This window comes from Vipera berus (assembly GCF_964194415.1).
Source record: "Vipera berus genome assembly, chromosome: 1".
Classification (NCBI taxonomy): Eukaryota; Metazoa; Chordata; class Lepidosauria; order Squamata; family Viperidae; genus Vipera; species Vipera berus.
The window spans coordinates 230,118,126-230,134,957 of record NC_138202.1 but is presented as its reverse complement, the minus strand read 5'-3'; the positions used below and the strand labels follow the sequence as shown (position 1 = coordinate 230,134,957).

Here is a 16,832-nt window from a genome sequence, read left to right as displayed (position 1 = left end):
CTGTCTGAGGAAGCTTTGCAAATAGCTGAGGAAAGGAGGGAAGCGAAAGGCAAGGGAGAAAAAGAAAGATATGCCCAATTAAATGCAGAATTCCAAAGAATAGCTAGAAGAGATAAGAATGCCTTCTTAAATGAACAGTGCAAAGAAATAGAAGAAAACAATAGAATAGGGAGGACCAGAGATCTTTTTAAGAAAATTGGAGAGATGAAAGGAACGTTTCATGCAAAAATGGGCATGATAAAGGACCAAAATGGCAGGGACCTAACAGAGGCAGAAGAGATTAAGAAGAGATGGCAAAATTACACAGAAGAACTATACAAGAATGAGCTTAACGTCCCTGACAATCACAATGAGGTGGTCACTGACCTCGAGCCAGACATCCTAGAATGTGAAGTGAAGTGGGCCTTAGAAAAGCTGAGCAACAACAAAGCTAGTGGAGGTGACAGTATTCCAGCTGAGCTATTCAAAATCTTAAAAGACGATGCAGTAAAAGTGCTACACTCAATTTGCCAGCAAATTTGGAAAACTCAACAGTGGCCACAGGATTGGAAAAGATCAGTTTACATTCCAATTCCAAAGAAAGGCAGTGCCAAAGAATGTTCAAACTATCGCACCATAGCACTCATTTCACATGCTAGTAAAGTTATGCTTAAAATTCTACAAGCTAGACTCCAGCAGTATGTGGATCGAGAACTACCAGAAGTACAGGCAGGATTTCGAAGAGGCAGAGGAACTAGAGATCAAATTGCTAACATACGCTGGATCATGGAGAAAGCTAGAGAGTTCCAGAAAAACATCTACTTCTGCTTCATTGACTATGCTAAAGCCTTTGATTGTGTGGATCATAACAAACTGTGGCAAGTCCTTAAAGAGATGGGCATACCAGACCATCTTATTTGTCTCTTGAGAAACCTATATGCGGGCCAAGAAGCAACAGTGAGAACTGGACACGGAACCACTGATTGGTTCAAAATTGGGAAAGGAGTCCGGCAAGGCTGTATACTGTCGCCCTGCCTATTTAACTTATATGCAGAGCACATCATGAGAAAGGCAGGGCTAGATGAATCAAAAGTTGGAATTAAGATTGCCGGAAGAAACATCAACAACCTAAGATATGCAGATGATACCACTCTAATGGCAGAAAGTGAAGAGGAACTAAAGAGCCTCTTGTTGCGAGTGAAGAAGGAGAGTGCAAAACTTGGGTTGAAACTAAACATTAAGAAAACCAAGATCATGGCATCTGGCCCTCTCAATTCCTGGCAAATAGATGGGGAAGAAATGGAGGTAGTGACAGATTTTATTTTCCTGGGCTCCAAGATCACTGCAGATGGGGACTGTAGCCAAGAAATTAAAAGACGCTTGCTCCTTGGGAGGAAAGCCATGGCAAATCTAGACAGCACACTAAAAAGCAGAGACATCACCCTGTCAACAAAAGTGCGTATAGTCAAGGCTATGGTCTTCCCAGTTGCAATGTATGGCAGTGAAAGCTGGACCATAAGAAAGGCTGAGCGCCAAAGAATTGAAGCCTTTGAACTCTGGTGCTGGAGAAGACTCCTGCGAGTCCCTTGGACTGCAAGGCGATCAAACCGGTCAGTCCTAGAGGAGATCAACCCTAACTGCTCTTTAGAAGGCCAGATCCTGAAGCTAAAACTCAAATACTTTGGCCACCTAATGAGAAGGAAGGACTCACTGGAGAAGAGCCTAATGCTGGGAAAGATTGAGGGCAATAGAAGAAGGGGACGACAGAGAATGAGGTGGCTGGATGGAGTCACTGAAGCAGTAGGCATGAGCTTAAATGGACTCCAGAAGATGGTAGAGGACAGGAAGGCCTGGAGGAACGTTGTCCATAGGGTCGCGATGGGTCGGACACGACTTCGCAACTAACAACAACAAGATTCATTATAAAATAATCTGCTGTTAAAGGAAGTGTAGTGCTGAAGGAGAAGCAGCCTCAGTTTCCTTGACAAAATAAAGACTATAATAAGGGTAATAATAAACTTAAAAAGAATTCTAATGGTGGGATTATAATATTGATACTCCTTGCAAGCAAGAAATCAGAACACCTGATGTGTGGACTGGCATTTTGCTTGTACATGTGCAAAATCTTTTTAATGCCAAACAGTCAAAATAAATATTTACCACATTTTATAGAAAAAATTATAGCAATTAGTGTCCAAGCTTAGCCACTCGCTAGCCGATTGCAAAAATAACCATTGACTCTGCAATTCTGATCTTTTTATCCCAATAAATGCACAGTGAATCTGTTTAAATAGAACAAAAACATTTATAAATACATTCTTAATTTGAATTCTCTGCATAGTAGTTTGTGCAAGATGAGCTATAGTCCTGGTCCTGTTTTGGCTGTAATATAAGCATAGCAGGATCAAAATGAAGACAGACCGTTGGTGTCCCATGTAAAAGCAAATATGAGTATAATGAATAATTTCATTTTAAAAAAATACAACTCTATAAAATGACTATTGATCTTTTTTTTTTACAACTTGGAGTTGCAGATCTTTAAAAGTAAGATCTGCTTATCCTGCCCCATATCAGTTAGGTTTCTGAGATTGGATGACAGTTACTTAAAGGTATTTGGCACTTTTCCTTCAGTGTTAACGCCCTAATCATTCTGATTAGTCGCTACTTGTACAGACACTTAAAGCTGGAGAAGCCAAGCCCACATTGGCATATATAGCTGAAGGCAACATCTGAAGAGGAATCAGAATAATATTTACAGGGTTTTGAATATGCACACTAAAGTGTATTTAAGGATGCAATGGTGGAACTGCTCTTAAAGCTAACTCCTTTCTGATAGCTGTGCACATTTGCAGACATTCTGCTTTTTTCAGTTTTCAAACAACCAAGAAGCTTTTTGGCTATGAAAAATGAATGCTAACAGTTATGGCTACCAGAGTAGTGATTCTTTTAGTAATAGCACTAGTACCCGAACAAGCATTGATTCTAATGAAAACTTCGTATCTGTTAACTGTGGTCCCACTCTTGTTAATTCGTGTATAAGCTTCGGCAATGGTCCAGTGGAAGGATCCAGGTAGGTTTTGATATTACATTGCAGAATTTGGTTCGATTTTATTTGGTAACGGTTAATACTACTTTATTGTATAGAGAAAGGCATAATCAGCTTTATGGGATCTGTCTTAACTTTGATGTCTTTAGGTTAGATATGCTGCAGCAAATTGCAAACAGAGTTCAGCGGGACAGCCTGAATTGTGAAGACAAGCTAATGCTTGCTCGAAATGCTATGCAGTCAGTAAGTAGTTTTGAATACCTAGGTGTTTTTTTAACTTTTTTTCTATATTGAGAAACCTATGTGGATTATTGGATAAAAAATAGAAGGACAGCATCTTTGTTTAGATCTTGTACAATTAGATATTTACCCGATGGCCAAAACAAATCACACTCTATGGCTTCAGGCTTTGCATTTTTAAAACAGGAATTATGATAACCGTTTTCAGAATTATTTGGGAGATGAGAAGAATTATCTGTACTTATTAATAGCTCATTTTGGAGTACCATAGACATCTGTCATATGTGATCATGCATGCAATGAATTGACTAACAACATGATCTCCTTTTGCATATTATGCCACCTTTCTGGATTAAAAACATTTTCAAGTAGTATAAAGCTACTGTTTTAAATGCTTCAATCTCTGTCTGTGTCAATAACGCATTGGGAACATATATTCTAAACACTTTTTTTTAAAGGAATACAGTATATGCTTATTATAATTTCACTGCAGTTTTGAAGGCTGTCAGTAAACTTAGAGGAGGTAGAGAGTGCTCAGGAATATTGTATCTGCCAGAAAGGAAAAAACAAATGCTAGATGTGCATTAGTGTTAATAGGCATTATTATTTCAAGTTAAGACTATGGAATGTGTTCCCACTATACATCCTGAATTTGATTTTAGTGTTCAAGAATAGGTATTTTTGAAAATATATCAAAAATCAAGGAACTTAACAGTCCTGTACAAGTAAATGTCTTGTAAGAGATTATACTTTTCTTTTTTTCATTGATAGCTGCCTTATGAAATTCACTTATGGTAAATTTAAATTTGAAAATTTCAGGAACCATGATGGCTCAGTGGTTAAAGATGCTGAGCTTGTCAGCTGGAAAGCTGACAGTCTGGGCTTGAGACCCAAGTGTTACATGACGGGGTGAGCTCCCATTACTTGCTCCAGCTCTTGCACACCTAATTCGAAAGCATTTAAATGCGAATAGATAAATAGGTACCATTTCAGTGGGAAAGTAACAGCATTCCATGTGCCTTGGCTTACAGTCATGCTAACCACGTGACTGGCTCCCTTAGCTAAGAAACAGGGATGAGTACCGCCCCCTAGAGTTGGAAATGATTGGACAGGGGAAACCTTTACCCTTCCCTTTATGGTAACTTTTGTCTGGTAAAATGGAAAATCCAGTTGTCTCATGTTTTATTCATTAAAAAAAAGCCTTTGTATCTATTCCAGAAAATAAGCAATCACAGCTGCTTAAGCAACCTTTTACAAAGCATTTTAATATAGAAAATAAAGTTAATTAATCACATTGATGGTAGTTTTTCGAAAGAGTTCTGTATGTTCAGGTACGTATTTCTGTTTATCTAAATGGGGAAGCCACTATTTAATTACACTACTGTTTTTGGAGAGAGCAATCTATATTGACAATTTGGCTTGATGTAATAAATAGTTGATGGTCTAAAATTCAGCTGTTACAGATATATTTCATGATAATTGAAATATATACAACATATTTTTCAGACATAAACATCTAAAAGATAGTAAGCATAATTATTGTCTTTCCCAAAAAGGTTATTAGTGTAGAAGAACATAAGTATCTCATGAAGAATTTATTTTCCAGTTAAATACATGTGTGAATTTTTCCCCCTGTTTAAACTTAGGATAGAAAACGATTAGAAGCAGGCCTGCAGTTCCAGAATGAAGCTGAGATTGCAGGCTATCTACTTGAGTGTGAGAATGTTCTCCGCCAACAAGTTATGGATGCCCAGATTCTTACTGATGGAAAATATTACCAGGCGGATCAATTAGTCCAAAGGTATATATGTTAAGGTTGCTATTTAGGAATAGGAGCTCCTAGCTTGTTTCATGCCAGTGACTATTCTGCTCTTGGCAATTTCTGCAACTTGTTGTTTAAGCAATTTATTTAAACGATGCTAATTTTGACTTTAATTAAGATTCATCTATGCTAGAGCTAGAGAGTGATTTCAAAAGCAGTGCACACATAATTCTGCTTTAAGGTCTGATTTCTGAAACCGTTTCAGCTACCCTGTAGCCCAGGGTAAGATAATTCTACCATATAAAGATAAGTATTGTTTAGGATATCCCGTATTCAGCAGGTGTCTAGCAATGTCTGGCTACTTTTATGACACGCTGCCAGTTAACGTAAACATATATAAATGAGTGCTTCTGTAAATCAGGATTGGACAACTTTTTGGCTGTAAAATCTTCACCAGATCCTAGGTAAGGCCAGTATCAGCAGGAACATTGCCATTGTCAGTCTTTTTGCTGGATAAAAAAAAAACCTCCCCATTTCTCCTTTTTTTCCTCAGTAAAAGCCAATTCCCTGCAGTCTACCAAGCTGAGACCTCATGTTAGCGAGAGCACAATCTGCTCTGGGTGTTTTCCAGGGCCAGACGTGGCTCACCTATAACGGGTTGACTTTTACTATCACGTGTGGACTAATATTGCTACCAGTATGTAGAACAGCCTTTTTGATGCTGTAGGCATTTTTTTCTCATTAGTAGCCATGTGGTTTGATTCCTATTTTTATAGTCACTTTTGCACTTCCTTCTCAAAGATGCACAAGTGATGTCTTAAACAAGCTGTCCTTTTCACATGAGAAGAGCATGTTTCCTAGCATATTTAGGAATCGCGTTTGAGATGAAACTGATTATACAGGCTTGCTGGTCTAGTTATGTGATTACATTTTACATCCAAAAACGTACAGCTTGACATTATAGCATGAATGCATCAATTTTTTTGCAGTGCATAAAAGCCTTTATTGGAACAAATGGATCTAACTCTTTTACCATGATAGTTACTTTAATTATTTAATTCTGATTTCTATTATTATTTTTGACCGATGTTGTTCACGAAAATTCTGAGGCAATATCTAGACAATTTCTATGGTGAATGCTTTTGTCTGTTTTAATGTAGGGTTGCAAGACTCCGAGATAACCTTATGGCCTTAAAAGCAGAATGTTCTTCAATCTACAACAAAGGGAGAATACTAACAACAGAACAGACCAAGATGATGATATCAGGAATAACACAAAGCTTAAACTCAGGATTTGCACCGAACCTAAACCCTAATTTAAACTCTGGACTAAATCAGGGTTTGTCTCCTTCCTTGACCTCATCCAGTCTGACGTCAGGTTTATCATCAGGTTTTTCCCCAAGAGTGACTCCAGCAATCACCCCAGCATACACTCCGGGCTTCCCACCACGGTTAATTCAAAGCTACATAACTGGAGTTGACACAGGCGCACTTCAAACACTCAAATTGACACAGATTCGGAAGCCTCTGATGAAATCAGCTTTCATTGATCAGAATTTAACAGAAGAAGAAGTCAATATGAAATTTGTCCAGGACCTCTTAAGATGGGTGGATGAAATGCAGGTAACATCTTGACATCTATGGTCTTCATCTGCACTTGACCATTTTTTCTTATTTATTCAATGGATCAAGTTTATTTTTTTTAACTTCTCCTTTAACAGGTACAACTTGACCGAGCCGAATGGGGTTCAGATTTGCCAGGTGTTGAAAGCCATGTTGAAAATCACAAGAATGTTCACAAAGCTATTGAAGAATTTGAATCAAGTCTTAAAGAAGCAAAAATCAGTGAGGTACAGCATAAAAACACCTGGTGATTGTACATATTTTAAAAAACATGCATAGGTTTTAACTTGTTGTATAACTGTACTTGGCTTAAAGAAGAATCACTTGGTTATATTAATTAAATGACTAATAAGAAATGCATAATCCTCCCGTTAACTGTTGTGTGTCTGGTGGCTTTTCTTTTCTTTCTTTCTTTTTTTAAAAAAAAGAAATCTCTAATTCAGTTTGTTCTACACAGATCCAAATGACTGCTCCCCTCAAACTCAGCTATGCAGAAAAATTGCACAAACTGGAAAGTCAATATGCAAAACTCTTGGTAAGATCATTGTCAAGAAGTCCAGGTCTCAGTGGGGTGTTCCTTAGCAATGTAAGCAAAATCAAACTTTGTTTTTTGTCTTCTCAAGAATGCCTCTAGAAATCAGGAAAGACACCTTGACACCCTTCACAATTTTGTATCACGTGCCACTCGGGAACTTATATGGTTGAATGAAAAGGAGGAGGAGGAAGTTGCGCATGACTGGAGTGAAAGGAACACAAATATAGCCAGGAAAAAGGAATATCATGCCGTAAGGTTTAGTAATAGGTTAAAAATAAAACTGAATGTATTCTTCCCTACTTGCTTCAGGTTTCAAAAGCTTCTTCTTCTTCTTCTTTTTTTTTTAATTTGAAAGGATCTGATGAGAGAACTTGACCAGAAAGAAGAAGTTATTAAATCAGTTCAGGAAATAGGAGAACAATTGCTCTTTGAAAACCACCCTGCCAGATTAACTATTGAGGTAGGTTATTAAATCTGGCTTTAGAAGCACTTTTTGTAGTATTCCAAATTTAAAGCAACAGTTTTAAATAACGTTCTGCAGAATTGCAGCCTCCCTCAATTGGTTGTATGCTTGTTGTGTTTGTTCTAACACCAGCCTTTCCCCCCCACCCCAGCTTTTGTTGAAAAAACCTTGGGAGAAAATTCATATACAATCTTGTGACGCTGTTTCCTGTTTAGTCCTCTACTGTATTTCTGTTTCCAACAGTAGTCAGTAACGGGCATCACCGATTTCATCTTGTACACATTAAAGCTCCTGATAAATATTTATGACTGGGTTCCACTGCTCCATGTTGTGTTACTGCTGCATTGCTGCACATAAACTTTTCTTGCAGTAATACATTTAGTTGAGTGTGAAAGGTTATATGACTCAGTGCATTTGTTAGTCTTTAAAATTCAGCATGACACCTTGCTGGTGTCCTAAAATGAATGAAACAAGATTACAAAATGTGGCCCTCCTGTTTAGGGTTCCTACTAAGCCCATTGTGATTTCTTCCTGAACTCTTCCTGATTTTCTTCTATTGGATTCTGTTCTATTTCTTGCCCTTGCTGGCTGTGTTTCACTGCTGATTGTTTTGAGTTACTTAAAAAAGGAACGCAGAGCGCTCTTTTTCCCCATGGAGAATTCCAGTACCATAGCACCATCTAATGTTTGAGTAAGAGTGAATCTAGTACACCTAGAGGGGGGCAGCATTTCTCTTGCTCATTGGTAATAAGGAGCCTCTCCCTATAAATATTTAATTGCTGTTATGCATCACAATTGTATGTTATTACAGATCTTACTTGGACATTATATTTATTTTGGACTGGAATTAAGAAATATACTGTAGGTCAGTACTTTCAACCGTAGCAACTTTAAGAAGAGTGGTTTTCAGCTCCCAGAATTCTTCAGCCAGCCATGGGAATTGAAATCCACTCAACTTAAACTTGCTAAGGTTGAGAAACACTGTTGTAGAATAATCTCTTGCAACCAAAGACTGTAGCTAGCTCATATGGGCACCTCCGAGTTTCAGTACTGACCACAGGTTAGTTGATTCTGTATCTCTGTCAGAATGGATATTCTAGAACAATACTTAAAAACTAGAAGCAGATGATCTTTGTGATCTGTCCTTGTTATTAAACAACACGCTCTACCGGATTTTGTAGCGAGTGTCACTAGTTTTAACCAACTTGACAGGCAGCCACTGTCCAATAGTATAGATTCTAAATTGCAGTCAACCTGGCTTTTCAGAAATTTTTATTATTTTTGTAGAGCAATTTATATTTTAGAGAGTGCTTTTGTTCTACTGCATACAGTTGAGACAAAGGCATTAGGAATGGGGGAGGGAAAATCTATTCATATTCTTTCTCTCATTAGAGAGAACTGGGGCTGAGGTTGCATAGACACACGTGGTTCTTTATCTCTTTCTGTATCCTTCAGGCCTACCGAGCTGCAATGCAAACCCAGTGGAGCTGGATTTTACAGCTTTGCCAATGTGTTGAACAGCATTTAAGAGAAAACACTGCCTATTTTGAGGTATGGATTAAATTGAAGATACTGTGACATGATTGCAGATTTCAGCTGTAGCTATACTACCAAGAAGGAAATTTTAATGTGGTTCTCAGCTAAGCAGTGAAGAGGAATGTTTAAATTTCACAGATGCGAAAAACGTGTTAAGACAAAGATACAGTTTTTACCCGTTTAATTCAGATGCTTCAGAGAGACTTTTTTTATATTATTCCAGTAGTGTGATTCTACTGGTCCAGTATATTGTATATAAATCTTGTAAAAAAATCAGTAACCATTACTGTTTTGATATCTTTTGAACTCTCCCTCTCCACCCCTCCCTCCCTCCTCTGTGTATAATAAACATATTTTCAGTAGTGCCTTATTAAATGAAAAGTTTGTTTCATTCTAGTTTTTTAGTGATGCCAAAGAAGCTCTAGATTACTTGAAGAATTTACGAGATGCTGTACATCGAAAATACAATTGTGATAGATCCAGCAGTATTCATAAACTAGAAGATATGATCCAAGAGTCTATGGTAGGAATGCGAATACGTTAGCTGACTTTACTCTTCCAGTATGTGTTAATACTTTCTAAGATATTATGCCTTTAGCCAGGGTGATGCATGCGTATGCGCGCACACACAGATGTGTGCAGTGTCTATTAGCAGAACCTTTTCTTTAACTGAGGAGAGGCATTCCCTGTAAAAACAAAGGTAGTATGCATTCATTAATTTTCAGTGTTGGAAGCTTATTAAACAGCCTGTATGAATCAAGCTATGCCTAAAATAACCATTATTCTTGAAACTGTAACAAATAAACCTAAATACTTGGGTGAAATTATTTCAAATAGATCATAGCTTGCCTTGTTCAAGATGTTGTCATTTCTGCCAAATCTGACTATAATTATTAGAGAATAGTAATTATTGTACAAAGCATTGATTCCCTCCTGATGTGTTGCAACAACGGTTACTAGGATTCCAGCCATATGACAACTCCGTGAGAATGGAAACAATCTCAACAAATCTGCAAATCATCAATTTGGAAAAGGCTGTCAAAAATGTCCCCGATTGTGTCTCTTGTGAATTACGTCTCGGAAAAGAAACCAAACTAGAAAAAGAAAAAAAACCCCAAGAAAACCTAAAACACTTCCAAGAAAAGGGTGCTTGATTTTTAACTGATTTCAATATGTTTCTTCTTTAATTTGGCATCCAGGAAGAAAAAGAACAGCTCCTGCAGTACAAGAGCACCGTGGCAGGCCTTGTGGGCAGAGCAAAGACAATAGTTCAGCTAAAGCCGAGGAATCCCGAAAATTCCCTAAAAACGTCCATCCCAATTAAGGCCATCTGTGACTATCGACAGATTGAGGTTGGAAGCTTTTACCATCTTTGAATCAGTGATGGGGAGGAAGAAGGCCCTGGGCTGGGTATTGATAACAACCTCCTGGAAGTCTCCTCCACAGCTTATTGCCACAGTTGGGGGCTAAATCAGTTTTACTTCATTCTTTTGTCACTTTTTTGTTGTTGCATCAGTTGTTGACAGAGGTGCTTTGAGAAAGGCTCATTCAGTTGATCTGGTTTTCTGTTAACAACTAGATAACCATTTACAAGGATGATGAATGTGTCCTGGCAAGCAACTCCCATCGAGCAAAATGGAAAGTGATCAGCCCAAGTGGCAATGAGGCCATGGTTCCCTCTGTTTGTTTTACCGTCCCTCCTCCCAATAAAGAAGCCACAGACACTGCAAATAGGTAGGAATTACACACACCAAATCCATATTAATGTCACTTGCTTTTTAAAATCATTCTGAAAAATGTATGCAGTCTAGGAAATTTGTTACCAGTACATTCTTAAGACTGTCTTGTGATATCGCTAACATAATCCCCTTTTGTGCTTTATGCATTTCAGAATTGAGCAGCAATATCAGAATGTCCTAGCTCTGTGGCATGAGTCACACATAAATTTGAAGAGTGTAGTTTCTTGGCACTATTTAACAACTGAAATTGAAACTGTTCGAGCAAGTAATGTGGCTTCGGTAAGTTCTTTGTGTATTCCAACTCTCATTTGGATATCTAGTTAGTTCCCCACTCCCCACCCCACCTGAGCATTCAGTATTTCAGCAAGATGATCTTAAAATGAAGAATTTACATTTTATCATTACAACGATAGGTAAAGATTGCAAGTGCTAAACATGTACCAATATTACATTGGAATTTGCTATAAAAATGCTAAAAAAATTCTGACCTGTGACATTATCCAGTAGATGTGGTTCCATGGATGTTTGTCTTTATGCACTGTATCTATAAACTGTGGGCATTGTATTCCTGAGAGGCACCCCTTTCTATAGGAGATGACCAAGCTGAGCCTGAGGGAGGGATCAGTCTTGAGTCCGTTCATGCCTACAAGAGGTCAAGTCCAGCCCACCTTGACTTCCATTGATTTTTATCTCCCGCTAATTTCCCTTGGCTGTTAGTAGTTCAGATTTTTGCAGAGAGCTTAAGCCTGCAATAAATCTTTCTATCCATGTGAACTGCCTTGATCTTCTGACTTCCCTGATGCTTGACATTTCCTGGCTTATTGAGTCAAAATTTCAGTAACTGATGGTTTAAGGGCTTTACGAATAAGAGCTTTAAGGGAGTCTGTGCTCTATGTTTATATCATGGAAAGGGAAGGAATGTTACCGATGGATGGAAAGATTTTAAATTTTATTCCAATTTTAACACATTTTCTAGATCAAAACACTCTTGCCAGGTGAACATCAGCAGGTTTTAAGCAACCTGCAGTCTCGCTTTGATGACTTCTTGGAAGACAGCCAGGAATCCAAAATCTTCTCTGTTGCTGACATTGCCCAGTTGGAAAGGGAGGTGAATGTATGCAAGCAGTACTACCAAGAGCTCCTTAAGTCTGCTGAGAGAGGCAAGTATATTAATCATCTCAGAAAGGAGACTCTTATAAATTCCTTGATGTGATATATTGTTGTAGATGCAGTATTTTCAGCTTTGTATGTGTCAACTACAGTATTTTAATTGGATCATAGCAACACCTAGTGCAAAGTTGAAGATTTTGGGTTGCCAGCAACAGAAAAGAGGGCCCACAGTCTTCTGTATCCTTTCTTTCCAGGTTTCCTTGTCATGTGAACAATTATTCACATGAGTTAGCTAGCTAGTAATATAGGTTGCACATCTGATGTATGTGTGTAGAAGCAGGCAGCTTCTCCTAAGATCAGGAAAATAAAATCATACCTGAAAAAGAAGAAAGTGACCTCTACCAATGGCTTACATTTGCCTCCTTTTCATTATTGTTGCTGGTAATCCACTTTCTACATGTGGATGTGGAAGAAACGTCTGGCAATTCTGCATAAGTGCTCTCATTTGAATAGTATGCATTCTGATTTCATTTGAGGCTCTAAAATGAATACTGGAATGCGTAGATATTGTTGGAGAACAGATTATTACTTTAGCAGTCTGATGTGGAAATAAATTTTGCTTAGTGTTGATGAAGAATTTATCACAGATATTGTTAGACTGCCAATATAAATTACTAGGAAGAGCATATCTACTGCTCTCTTTAAAAAAATATCTGTATTTGCATAACATAACTATAGTCTATCAAAATTTTTGAACATTCATTCTTACACGTATAAATATCTCCATTCTAAAAATGTTCAATACTCTTAAGCTTCAAATGCCTACATAATTCTAAAAAGCTGGGTGCATATATTGTAATTATTTATTCACATTCTAATGATACAGAAAAGCACAAAGGAGCAGATTACAGCTAATTAAAATGAATTTAGGTCATTCCATAGAATTATGATATGCTGGGTTGAAATAAGAGATAAGGGATTTATTACTGTAGCCTTAATATGATCCCACAGTAGAATCATCTCAAGACGAACCGTGCATAGGCAATCCCATTAAGCAGTACCATTGCAAATGGAATTATAGCACCTATGTTTAATAGGATAGTCACATTTTGTAGAAATTGTTTGGATTCATAAAAAAGCTAAGAATAAGAACATTTAAGAGAAGTTACATTATTTACACATAAATATTGAAAATGTTACCGGGGGAAACCCTAACCCCAACCCTGACCCCAACCTTAATCCTAATCCTAACCCTGACCCCATTCTATCCCTAACCCTATAAAAACAATCAAACTTTCTAAAAAAAGATTAATTCTTATGCAACCTGTTTCTGTAATGTTAAAATTTCTGGGAAATTTGCGGCGCCTGAAATTCAAGGTGACTTTTTTCTTTCAAATAGAAAAGATATTTTAAAGGTGGCAGAAAAGGTTAGAAACAAGAAATACATAACACCGTTCCTTTTTTTCCACACCACATTATTATCACATCCAGTATTTCTCATTATCACTATCCAGAACAGTTGATTGCACATTATTTTGGATTTCAAGGAGAGTTATATTTCTAAACTTTGAAACTCTAATTGTAGAATATCATGTGGCAGCAGATGAAAAATAAGATCGGTTGGCTTAACTTACGTTTGCATTGGTTTCAACAGAGGAGCATGAAGAATCTGTTTATAATTTATACATCTCAGAAGTTCGAAACATCAGACTTCGATTGGAGAATTGTGAAGATCGTTTGATTAGGCAAATTCGAACTCCTCTGGAGAGGGATGACCTACCTGAAAGTGTGTTCCGTATCTCTGAACAAGAGGTAACTCTTCTTAATTTGCTGGTGAAAACTACCGTTTTGAACATTGTAATCAAGTTCAAACTACTTTTATTGCATTAAATTAATTGGATAAAACTACATCTGTTGAGGGCTTTTTTAAAAAATAATACTCAGAATAAGTGCAAATTGTTACAGACTGGAATCAAAGTCTTCTGGAAGAATAAATAGAATTCATCTTTGCACCGTCAAAATTCATATGAAATACAATAATCCAGGGAAGTATTTAGTGATCTTACACTTCCAATCCAGATGGTTACTATTTCCTCCCATCCCTATCATTACTCTTAAGTAAAGAAAAGAAATTGGGCCTTCTTGCTTTGTGAATCCTCTGATAGTTTCATTTGACCTGGTCAGATGAAGATCATTCAGACACAAACACAAATTGTGCAAAAATTGAGACAGCGTTATAAGGATTGGTTTATAATTTGTGAACATAGTTGGTTTATCATTCTAAATCTTGCAGTTTAGCATATTGTGCAAACGTAGATATGACAATTTGGTCAATATAAATACATTTAGTTAGGACATACTTTCCATGTGACTTTTCTGAGATAGAATTAAAAATAGTGATGTATCTTTTGTATTTGGAAATGTTACAGTTATCACATAATGTTTTATACCAAGTTGTTTACATAACCACTTTTGGGAAGGAAAAAACAACCAAGGACCTAAACCAGGCATATCCAACTCCTGGTCCACAGGCTGCATATGGCCCTGGACAGCTACTAATGTGTAATTACTAGCTGTCCAGATTGTAAAAAATAATAATAAAGGAATTTTCTTATTTATGTACATTAGCTATAATGGCCAAAGACAATTCCACAAGCCAAACATTTGGACACCTATGGCCTAAACCAGGGGTAGGCAACCTTGGCTCTTTTATGACTCGTGGACTTCAACTCCCAGAATTCCTGAGCCAGCATGGCTCAGCTTGGAAACCTCTCTCTTTCCCCTCAGCAGGGCTGGCTCAGGAATTCTGGGAGTTGAAGTCCACGAGTCAGAAAAGAGCCAAGGTTGCCTACCCCTGGCCTAAACCATTACATCAGAAATTAATATGGAGTTGGGGATAGGTTTCTAACTAGGGAGAAAAAGAGGAAAAAGATGTAGGCTTTCAGCCACATTAGCATAAGAAATGTAACATCTTGTTGTGCTCTTTCACTTACAAAGGGTTACAAAAAAAGAGATGATGGACATCTTGACCAACCAATACAATAGGAAGGAATAAGATGGCAGGGAGAGAGGGAGATGTTAATCAGTCCTCCCAAGTTGGTTCAAGGCTGGTATTATGCTATTGTAGCTGTTGCTTGTGGTTCTTAGGGACTTCAGTTCATGCTCTTCCCTTAGTTTAAGAATATGATTTGTGAGAATCCTTCACTATATGAAAATAAGCCTCACCCTTTTTTTCTGTAGAAGCTCAAAAAGGAGCTGGATCGACTCAAAGATGATTTGGAAACAATCACAGATAAATGCAATGATTTCTTCAGCCAGGCTGCTGGTTCCCCTTCGGTCCCAACTCTGCGCTCTGAACTTAATCTTGTAATTCAGAACATGAATCAAGTTTATTCCATGTCTTCCATTTACATCGAAAAGTAAGTAAGGCCTTTTATTGCACATTATCATTGTTATTGTAGCAATATTTTTTAGCTATGAAAATAGCTGTGTGAAAATGTTAATGTTGAAAAACAGATTTCTTGTTTCAAATGGATAGAATTAAATTGAATTCAGATATATTAAAATATTTTGAAAATGTTATTGTTATTTTTAGAGGTTATTAGTACACGTTTTATTTGTTTCAGGTTAAAAACTGTAAATTTGGTGCTCAAAAACACTCAAGGAGCTGAAACTCTAGTAAAACAGTACGAGACTAAACTTTGTGAGGAAGACCCGTTAACTGCTGACAAGAGCAATATCGAGAACCTGATGGGTACACTGAAGGTATGAATATGGGCATTAATTTGGTATGGGTATTAATATGCCTTTTAATTAGGTTAAGATAAAACACTTTGCATGCTACACAATGAGTGACTTTTGAGAGAGTACCAGTGAAGGAAATATTTGTAGCTCAGGGTTGAAATGAGGGGTCCTTGGTGCTGCCTGAGCTTGCTTGTTTTCTTGCAGTCGTTTCATTACCCTAACTAGGTAACATCATCAGTGCTAGTAAGGAGTATTTATTTTTTTATTTTTTTATTTTTATTTAATTGAATTTCTATACCGCCCTTCTCCCGAAGGACTCAGGGCGGTGAACAGGGCATATAAATAGAAGTACAAAAGTTAAAAAGGATTAAATTATTGCCCAAATTAAAACAATCAAAATATAAAAAAACATTAAAACCCTAACATTCCCCCATCAGGCCAGGCCAGCTTGTTCGAATAAATGGGTCTTTAACCCGCGCCGGAAGGAGCGAAGATCCGGTGCCATCCGGAGCTCAACCGGCAGTTGATTCCATAAGGCCGGGGCGCCCACAGAGAAGGCCCTCCCCCTGGGGGCCACCAGCCGGCATTCTCTGACCGGAGGCACCCTGAGGAGGCCCTCTCTGTGGGAACGCACAGGGCGGAGGGGAGTCGACGCCGGCAGCAGGTGGTCCCCGAGGTATTCCGGACCCATGCCATGTAACGACTTAAAAACCATCACCAAGACCTTGAGCCTCACCCGGAAGACAACTGGTAACCAATGCAGCTCGCGGAGCAATGGTGTAACATGGGAGTACCGGGAAACTCCCAAGACAACTCTCGCGGCCGCAGTGCTGTTCACTGTCTGTTTATATTCTGGTGTCTTGCCTGTCTGGATGGGTGGGTGGGTGGTCTTGGGGATTCTTTGGTTGGGCTGTTTACTAATGGCTCTGTGGCAGTTTCTTGATTGGGGTGTTTATTTATTTATTTAATTGATTTTATATACCGCGCTATTCCCGAAGGACTCAGGGCGGTTTACAGGGTGAATTAAAACAATACAAATAAATACAATTAAAATA

General features: G+C 37.9%; 1 protein-coding gene across 1 annotated transcript in view; it reads left to right on the top strand.

Moving 5' to 3' along the window:
* Window positions 1-16,832, top strand: part of DST (dystonin) — a 315,143-nt gene that overhangs the window by 127,977 nt on the left and 170,334 nt on the right. Inside the window, exons 12-27 of the mRNA XM_081346025.1 lie at window positions 3,175-3,268; window positions 4,912-5,066; window positions 6,188-6,650; window positions 6,749-6,877; window positions 7,108-7,185; window positions 7,274-7,435; window positions 7,541-7,645; window positions 9,104-9,199; window positions 9,582-9,707; window positions 10,384-10,536; window positions 10,764-10,918; window positions 11,076-11,202; window positions 11,900-12,083; window positions 13,688-13,845; window positions 15,274-15,452; window positions 15,660-15,798. Coding sequence (XP_081202151.1) covers window positions 3,175-3,268; window positions 4,912-5,066; window positions 6,188-6,650; window positions 6,749-6,877; window positions 7,108-7,185; window positions 7,274-7,435; window positions 7,541-7,645; window positions 9,104-9,199; window positions 9,582-9,707; window positions 10,384-10,536; window positions 10,764-10,918; window positions 11,076-11,202; window positions 11,900-12,083; window positions 13,688-13,845; window positions 15,274-15,452; window positions 15,660-15,798 — 2,503 coding nt within the window. The remainder of the gene's footprint in view (window positions 1-3,174; window positions 3,269-4,911; window positions 5,067-6,187; window positions 6,651-6,748; window positions 6,878-7,107; window positions 7,186-7,273; window positions 7,436-7,540; window positions 7,646-9,103; window positions 9,200-9,581; window positions 9,708-10,383; window positions 10,537-10,763; window positions 10,919-11,075; window positions 11,203-11,899; window positions 12,084-13,687; window positions 13,846-15,273; window positions 15,453-15,659; window positions 15,799-16,832) is intronic.